Consider the following 9,468-nt stretch of genomic DNA (forward strand, 5'->3'; position numbering starts at 1 on the left):
ACTTCTGATTCACTGCCACCTTTTCAAAATGCGAGAAGTAACTATCAACATTTGTCTCCTTGAATGGAGGTACTAACCTAAACTCCCGACTAACATTAAACTTCTCCTCTCTTGAGCCTTCCCCTCGCTTTTTTCCCTGTTGCTTTAACCTCTCCATGTCCAGCGCATGCAGCCTCTGTTTCTCCTTTTCCCTTTCCTCCATCTCCCTTTCAGCTTTTTCCTTCTCCCTTTTCATCTCCAACTCCTTTAGCTGGAGCTCATACTCCCTTTTCTTCTGTTCCGCGTCCAACCTTAATTTTTCCAACTCTAACTGAACCACCCCAACAACTGGTTTCCTCTCAGGGATAAGTTCCAATACCCCCGGCGTGAACACATCCTCGGATATATAAATGCTGGGCTATGGCCCTCTGTATCTCCCACTTTTTCATTGATGACTTCACCTCTGGGAGATTTAAACCTTTCGCAATATTCACCAAGTCCGTCTTTTTGGCACTCTCTAGTGCCTTCAAAGTCGGGTTTTCTATAAATTCATCTATATCCATCTTTGCTGGTTTCCTGTCTGGTTACCCATGCAACCAGAACAAAGAATGGACTTATAGCCCGATTCACTGGGCCCCCAATTAGGTATCAAATCCCGGATGAGCCCCCAATTTGTTACATACCCCGTAACTGGGTGTCTTACCAGCAAAGATTGAAGTATCCGTTGAAGTCTGGTACTATTATCAAAACAGTGTTTATTAGTAAAATATACAAATCAATATCAACAATGCAAATATACAGATAATACACATTAGCAATACTAAACCTAAAAGTGTGGGCATAATAATAATCAATAATAAACAAGCTCTATCGATGTCTGGGGATAATGAATTGTCATATGTGAATATAAAGTTCAGTTCAGTTCATACAGGCTGAGGTAGTTGTTGGTCGATGTGTTGTAATTGTTGGGGGGAGGGAGAGAGAGGGAGAGGGAGAGGGAGAGGGAGAGGGAGAGATCAAACAGTGACAGCCAGTCAAACCTTCCTTTATGTTCTTGATCTGTCGATGTGTTGTTGTGGCCATTCAGGTATGACCCCTCTGTCCTTTAGCTAGACCATTCTTCTATGGTGGACTCGTCACCCAGGCAAGGGTGGACACACACACAAGCCCCCACCGGCCTCGCTATAAGCACTGTGAGTTAAAATTGACCGATCCTTCATTTGGTCTTCGATGCCCCACACTTTCTTGTGGGTTCCAACACTTAAGCAGTGCTCACTAGTGTGTCTCTTGGTGTGTCTGAGGGGTGTCTCCTCAGACCTCACTTTTATCCCTAGTCACGGGGTCAGGTGTCAATCAGTTTTGAAAGGCTTAGCCCATCAAACCAGCCCACTCCGGCTGTCCACTGAGGAATTTTAATGAACAGAATAGTACCAAGTAAACAGCCCTTCTCAGAAGCCATAAGTCTTACAGGAGTCATAATATGGTGGAACAACAAGTCTCTCTTTTCCGGTGTTATCTCTCCCTTGTCTGAAGCAAATATTCCAGTTCCAGTATGTTTTTGTTCCATCTCTTTCTCTCTCATTAGCAGCATGGCAACAGTAACGGTTTGTAATTCTCCCAGGGGAGGGGGCATGGGCAACCCTGCACCCTTCTGCCCATCAGAGCTGTTCATCCTTCGTAACACTCCTCTGACCCCCTGTGCACCTTCTCTTTCCCCCTACTGCATCCGCTTCACACTGCCTTTCACTCTCTCATCTTAACAGCCTTCCCTGTTCATGTGCCATCACAGAGCAACGGGGATAAAGAGTGTCTGATAGTGATGGCCTTGTGTCTTGCTATCCACCTGCCCTGTCAATCACCTCCTGTTCCACTTATGGCACCATGTGTGAGCTGCAGTTTGCCTTCACCATTTCTTAGGAATGGAATGAAAGTAAGTCATTCCCAATCACAACCATCTGTTTAAGAGGAAAGTGCAGAGATAACTTTAGAAACTATCATATACTGTAACGACTTTATAGATAAAACAGCCAACTTTAAGCACCTTCATACTTATATTTTATACAATCATAATAAAGTAATAATTGCTGTACTGAGTGTCTCCAAAGACAGAAACTACTAAGGGAATATTACATGCATAGAGAATGGGGATTCAATGTTGAATTAACCCAAAGGTTAGCATTGTTATACTAATTATTATTAATTAGTCTCCCTAACTAAGCATATTGTTCTTGTTCTCAATCAGGAAGCTTCCTGTGGACTTGAATTGAGGCAGATAACAATAATTGAATTGATTGGAATGCAACCAAAACTAGTAGGACGTATAAGGGAGCAGCAGCTTTCTTTAGAAATTGCTGATGAACTCAGGTAAGATGGTCAGTGCCATTACATTGATTTTTATATAAAATCTGAAGTTAATTTTGGTAACTTAAGTGCTTTGCTGAATGGTGCAAGAAAGCTCTACTTAATTAAAATCAGTACCCTTTCTAAATGTGTTGAATTTAATTAATAAGGAAGAAGGGAGATTGATAGGGAACATTATTATTTAAATAGAATAACTACAGGATTTTCACATATTCCTAAATACAAAGGAATACTTGTCTCCTGGTCACTTCTCATCTTGTATTCCATGGTTTATAATAACATATTTGATGCAATTTGTTACCAGGCATTAGATTTTAGTATAGAAATATGCAACTGGCTAGACAGATGAGTTCCTGGAAGCAGAATTAAAATGTGTAGATACTATAGGCAGAAACTGCTAATGGTCGGTTGGCATCTTTGATGACTGACTAAAACTGCCACGTGGAAACTGTAACTAGGAAATCTAGAAATCTATTTAGACAGCAATGGGGCAGAATCAAAATGTACCACAAAGTATCAGTTGGAAGTTAAATTATGTACAGGTTCTATTTCCTGACGGCTGGTTCTCATTTGAGTGAATCCATAATTATGTTATCCATAATTTCGTAATTCCAGAATGTTGTGATTGACTAAAACAAGGATGCTGCAACTAGAAATCTAAAAGTTTTCATTCACACAGCAAATCTCCGTGAGAGACAGAGTCTAGAAGAATCCAAGAACATCTCACACTCCTGACATGTTTTATACTTCCTCAACATAAAAATAATGATAAATGATCAACGACAGTTTCAGTTGCTTCAATCGCCTACTTAACTACTACAACTTAATCACAACTTAACATTTTGAATATAGTTGGGTAAATTTACAGAATTATATATTTACATTTAGCAGCACATCCCAGCCAGCAGAACACCTTTGAATATTCAATACTGGTGACTGTTCCAAAAGACAGATACCCAAAATATACATCTTTTGGTGCAGTGCTGAAGGATGGCTGCAGGAATATACATTACAACTAATCTTTATATTATACTGTATATTAAGAGACAAAACACATCTGTCCTGTACTGTGCATTAGTTGACAGGAATACAACTTAAAAATATGCTTATAGCAGGAGCATTCACCTATTGTCTTCTCTTACGTAGTTTCAATGTGACTGAATCAGAATGTTCCACACCCAATGATTGGTTGCACTAGCTACCGGCTATTAGTTGTAAATTAAATTGTATGCAGGTTTAATTTCCCAAAGACAAGTTCATAATCAATAATTAAGCTATCCATGATTTCATAATACCAGAATAATCCCCAACAGCACCATTAAACAAAGCATTTCTCATAGGATTCTTCATCCAACCTAAGTTCAAATTCGAGTTTAATTGTTGTTCAGCCATACACGAATACCCATGGATACACCCGAATGAAACCGCATTCCTCCGGGGCCAAAGGGCAAAACGCAGGGCCAAGTCATACACAGCTCAAGGCACACATTGCACATGTTAGATACTGGTAAACAGGCAGTCACTTTAAAAAAAAATATAGCCCAGGTCCCTACGTGACGTCTCCTGTATGTTGTCGGCAAGAACGAGCTCTCAGCAGTCCGCAGACAATCTCATGCAATCCAGCTTGTCTTCCACCGAGTCAGCTCTGGAGAGCAGCACCGATGGGAGGGTCCTGTCCCCAATCCAGCATGGACACTTTGGCATCTTCCTTTGTGGCGGCTACAACAGGCGACACCGTGACATGAGGCCAAACCCTCACTACATAGCTCTCCCACTGTTAAACCAATGAACCAGGCTTGCAGCATTCTATGTTACAAATGTCAGAATCGGAATCAAGTTTGATATCATCCGCATACGTCGTGAAATGTGTTCTTTCCAGCAGCAGTACAATGCAATAGATAATAATAGAGAAAAACTGTGAATTACAGTAAGTAATAAATAAAATAATTAAATTAGTGGTGCAAAAAAATTTAATAAAGTAGTGAAGTAGTGCTCATGGGTTCAATGTCCCGTCCAGAAATTGGATGACAGAGGAGAAGCTGTTCCTGAATGATTGAGTGTGTGCCTTCAGGCTCCTGTACCTTCTTCCTGATGGTAGCAATGAGAACAGAGTATGTCCTGCATGATGGGGTCTTTAAGCTGGATGCAGCCTTTTTTGAGGTATCACTCCTTGACGATGTCCAGGATACTACTGAGGCTAGTGTCCATGATAGAACTGACTAAATTTATAATTCCCTGCAACTTAATTTGATCCTGTACAGTAGCTATGCCCCCTGCCCCCCATAACAGGTGGTGATGCAGCCAGTTAGAATGTTCTCCACTGCACATCTGTAGAAATTTACCAGTGTCTTTGGTGATATACCAAATCTCCACAAACTCCTAATGAAATATAGCCTTTGTTGATGTCGCTACAAAAAAGGCACAACATGTTGAGACCAGGTTAGATCCTCAGAGATGTTGACATCCAGAAACTTGAAATTGCTCGCTCTTTTTACTTCTGATCCCTCAATGAGAACTGATGTGAGTTCTCTCGTCTTACCCGTTCTGAAGTTCACAGTCAGTTCTTTGGTCTCACTGACGTTGAGTGCAAGGTTGTTGCTGTGACACCACTCAACTAGCTGATATATCCCGCTTCTGTACGCCTTCTCATCACCATCTGAAATTCTACCAAAAATAGTTGTGTTGTCGATGGCTTTTGAGCTGCCCCGAGCTACACAGTCATGGAAGTAGAGAGAGCAGAGCAGTGGGCTAAGCACACATCCCTGAAGTGTAACAGTGTTGATTGTCAGTGAGGTGGAGATGTTATTTCCGATTCACACAGATTGTTGTCTTCCGGTTAGGAAGTCCAGGATCCAGTTGCAGGGGGAGGCACAGAAGCTCAAGTTTTGGAGCTTTTCAATCAGAACTGTAGGAATGATTACGTTAAAGGCTGAGCTGTAGTCCTAAGGAGTCTTGGAATCACAACAAAAACATCCAAGATAATCACTCTCTGTTAGACTGCACATGGTCTGCACCAAGTCCTGCTCCTCCACCAGCAAGCAGTTTGCTGATGGGTACACCTGCAGTACTTAAAGTTCTTAATGTCTAGTAGTGTCCTGTGGTCATAAAAAAGACACTTAAAGACAAAAACACTTTTCTTTGGCCCTGGAGAGGCTGCTGTGACTGAGCATGCTGCCATCTAACCGGAAGTATGGCTAAAGGAAGGATTGGCTGTCAATTACATTCAGAAACTTGTGCTTACAGTGATCACCCTTACTGCAATATGTTAAAGCCCATCAGCCAATGAACTCACTGCTGTTTTCCCAGTTAAATACACTCATCAACAGATTTCCTTGGTTTTAACTCCATGTATTCCTGAAGATTCTGGTTATAGGTAGGTGGGCAGGAAATGGTGGTGGGGTACAAGGGCAGGTAGTGGAAGTAATAGTGAACATCAATCTTTATCATAGTGCAGGTTTGTTTGAAAGATGCAAATGTGGCACAAAAGGAACTCCCAAGTCTGATCACATATTTCCAGAAACTGCTTGTTTCGTGTCTCATTGCAAGGGCACCCAAAGACATCTTTTGCTGAGGCTTGCTTTCTCCAGCCTGGCTCTTGAGTGCACAATAAATCTGCCAAATTTAAACCACCATTTCTAAGCAAACCAGGACGTTTGGAGCTTAATATGCAGGTATACTTGCCCTTGCCATGGCAATTGGGATTTAGATGGAAGGCCCAATGAAAAGATAGGTATTTTCCTGGAGGTTTTGAGTGCATACTAATAGGAAAAATATTCCTCTCTCTGTTTGCATTTTAAGAAATGTGTTAATTTTCAAATTATTCATCATCATTTTTGCATTAGCATTGTAAATAAATGTTGCATTTGCAAATTATGAAAGATGTTTTCCAACCTATTTAACCTGAGCTTCTTTTCTGTTCCATTTACAGACAAGTCTATTATTTATCTGATAGACATTTTGATGTTGTCCTAGTTGACAAATATGGCACAGACAGGGAACGTTATATTCAGCCCGTTACACCCAGTGAACTGTTTTCGTTCATAGACGAGTACCTCCTGAAGGTGGACGAGAGGGCTGCTCAACAACAAAAGGAAGATTCCTGCACCTAGAGCTCAGATGTGTTGGCTTTCCTTCCAATTTGCCTCAAACTGGAGATTTATCCAATCTATCATTTTTTTACAGTAGCTCTCAAGGATAAATATCAGGATATCAATTTAATATTGCAAGTTGTGTTATTCATTGTTCCAGAGGTGATATTGTCCAGTTCCAAAGGGGTATGACCAACAGTTTTTGGGGTCTTCACCTACAGTTATAATTTGAATTATGCTTCATTACACTCCCTTCTTTTCAAGGATAAGATTATCTTGCTGATACTGCAGCAATTTTGGATCAGTAATCCTTCATTTCTCAGCTTTCACTTAAAGGAAATGGTGAAATTTCTTACAATGCAAATACATTTTTATAGGATGAGAAAAGATTGTCAAACCTAACCAGATATACCTGACTGACAGATATTAATTCCATGAAGAAGCTTTGTGCGATGTATGTTCAATTAGAATTTATACTATGTTCAGATTAAGTTTGATCTAGTTTGGATGTAAACATACTCTACCAAGTACATAAATGTACTTTACAGGCTGCAAATCCACAGGCATTAATGTGCACATTACATTGATTATTGGTGTTCAAAAGGAAATAGTTGTACAATTAAAATGAGTAATTGTTATAAAGTTGTGGAACGCTGTTTTTGAATGTCAGGTTAAATAAGACGAGCCTAGTCACTGATGTCCTGGGAATTGTGATTTTCTATTTACAGTTGTCATGGCTGGAGGTATGGGTTCTATAACAAGGGGAGGACTCATGGTTCACTGAAAGTTTTGATGGACATCTCTGCAGTTGGAACAGTATTCGTGTGACTTAATCTCGGTCTGTCAGCATTCAACCTTTTCTGTCAGACTAGCAAAGTGCACAATATTAGAGGGTAATATTGTTTTCCACAATAAATGGAAAAACTGCTTTCAATTTTAATTTGCAAGGCATTTTAAGTCTTTATTTTTCTTATATTATGATAAGAACAGCATATTTGTAAAGTACTGTATAGGAATTATTTGTACTGAATATTATTCATTGCTGTGTTCTATATTAAATAAGTTGCTTTCCAGTTTTGGTCTAGCTTTCAGTCTGAATGAGTCTCACAGAGATACGATAAATCTGATACAGATTGGTACATTCCTGTAAACCTCAAAGGAGTTGAGGTGATCTTCCAGTTAATTTCTATGCTTCATTTTCTAGAGTTTGTACCGAAGTCTAACTTGGTAAGGTAATTAGTAACTTATCAAATAGAATAACGTAGGGAAATCTGAAATACCTAGTAAAGCATAGATTGGGCCTCAGCATCAATCTTTAGATGTTAACTAAAATGCACATCCTGATGCTTTTCATCTTTAAGTTGCATTTTCTATTTCTTGACTCAACAATATTTTTTTCCAGTAACCTTTGGTCTTTTATTGTATTATTCTCCTTTAGTTTTTTGTTGTATTATTCTATCATATTTTTTGACTATACCTTACTTCTGTCTTATTTGCACCTTGTGTGTGTGCCTTGTGCTGCGTGTGACTGTTGGTAATGTGTTTTGCACCTTGGTCCCTGAGGAACGCTGTTTCGTTTAGTTGTATTCCTGTATGATTAAATGACAATTTGAACTATTAGAGAGTGGTTGTGGAAAGGGTATTTCCTACAGTGCGTGAGTCTCGTACCAAAGGGCATAGCCATAAATTATAGGGACATCCATTTAGAACAGGGATGAGGAGAATTTCTTTAGCCAGAAGGTAGTGAATCTGTAGAATTCATTGTCATGAACTGTTATGGAGGCCAAGTCACTGAGTATATTGTCACGTACCCCATGACCGGGTTAAAGAACCAGCAGAAATAGAAAACACTTTGGAGTCTGGTATTACTATGAACTAATAGTGTTTATTAGTAACTAAGCAATACAGCAATATAAATGCAAATACATTGAACAGGTTAGCAATGATATATATATATATATATATATATATAGAAATAGGAACAAAACTTGGCTCTTTCAAACCTAGGGGTAAATGGGTACCGTCTTACGATATGATGAAGAGAGTTCAGTTCAGTTCGAGGTAGTTAGTTGAATAACATTGGAGAGAGAGAGAGGGAGAGGTGAGAGGTGATGCCATCGATCTTCCCGTTGTCTTCCAAAGTCCTGTTGTGGTCACCGACTATGACCATGATATGTACGACCGTTCTTCAGTGGTGGAGTTATCACCCAGGCGAGGATGGACACACAAATAATTCCCCACCGGTCACACCTTATCACACTGTGAGCCACTGATCAATTTCCCTGAATCGATCCTCCAAAGCCCCCACCTTCCTGTGGGTGCAACAAAGCTCGTCCAGCATCTGAACTGTGTGTCTCATGGTGCGTCTGTCTGTGTAGCAGTGGACCTGGCTTTTATCTCCACATGTTGGACACCAGCTGTCCATCAACCTGCTCCGCCCTCTACTCTCTCTTCAGGAACTTCCAACAAGCAGGCAAGTGACCAATATGCAAAGGTAAACAAGCTGGCAGAGAAACCATAACATCAATCTTTCAAGCAGTTTCTGTCTCTCTCTCTCTCATTGCACTGGATGCCTCCCTCTCTCTCTCTTAATAGCAGCACAGTTCATAGGGTCTATTCTGGACCCCATTTCAAACTAGGTTTTCCTCTGACACCCCCTTTCAGGAAATTTTTATGAAGGAAAAATTTTAGGTTTTAAGTGTATATTACAGAATTTGAAACAATACATAGGTAATCAGCAGATAACAGTGTAAAACGGGTATAATTTAGAACTTGACATCTAGATAAACAATTGGCTATCATGTAGTCAATACCTTTGACATGTCTTATTTCTAGGCCATATTCCTGCAATATCAGACTCCAGTTCAACTAAAATATATAAAAAATATTCTACTGTGGAAAAAGAGTTACTATCGCTTATTCTGGTGTTACAACATTTTGAATGGTTTTGAAAAATCAGGTGCTTTGAGCACAGGATGATAACGCAATATAGTTTTCAGTCTCTTGACTGTGGCCTGGCAAAGGTCAACCCATACAAATC

The 9,468-nt window shown here is 39.9% G+C and overlaps 1 protein-coding gene across 2 annotated transcripts in view; it reads left to right on the top strand.

Annotated features, from left to right (window-relative positions):
• Positions 1–7,501, top strand: part of LOC140734385 (sushi repeat-containing protein SRPX2-like) — an 87,353-nt gene extending 79,852 nt beyond the window's left edge. For both annotated transcript variants that reach the window (XM_073058264.1, XM_073058265.1), the window contains 2 exons: positions 2,222–2,343; positions 6,269–7,501. In XM_073058264.1, coding sequence (XP_072914365.1) covers positions 2,222–2,343; positions 6,269–6,449 — 303 coding nt within the window. In that variant the 3' untranslated portion in view covers positions 6,450–7,501. The remainder of the gene's footprint in view (positions 1–2,221; positions 2,344–6,268) is intronic.
• Positions 7,502–9,468: the final 1,967 nt, after the last annotated feature.

This window comes from Hemitrygon akajei, chromosome 10 (assembly GCF_048418815.1).
Source record: "Hemitrygon akajei chromosome 10, sHemAka1.3, whole genome shotgun sequence".
NCBI classification, from domain to species: Eukaryota; Metazoa; Chordata; class Chondrichthyes; order Myliobatiformes; family Dasyatidae; genus Hemitrygon; species Hemitrygon akajei.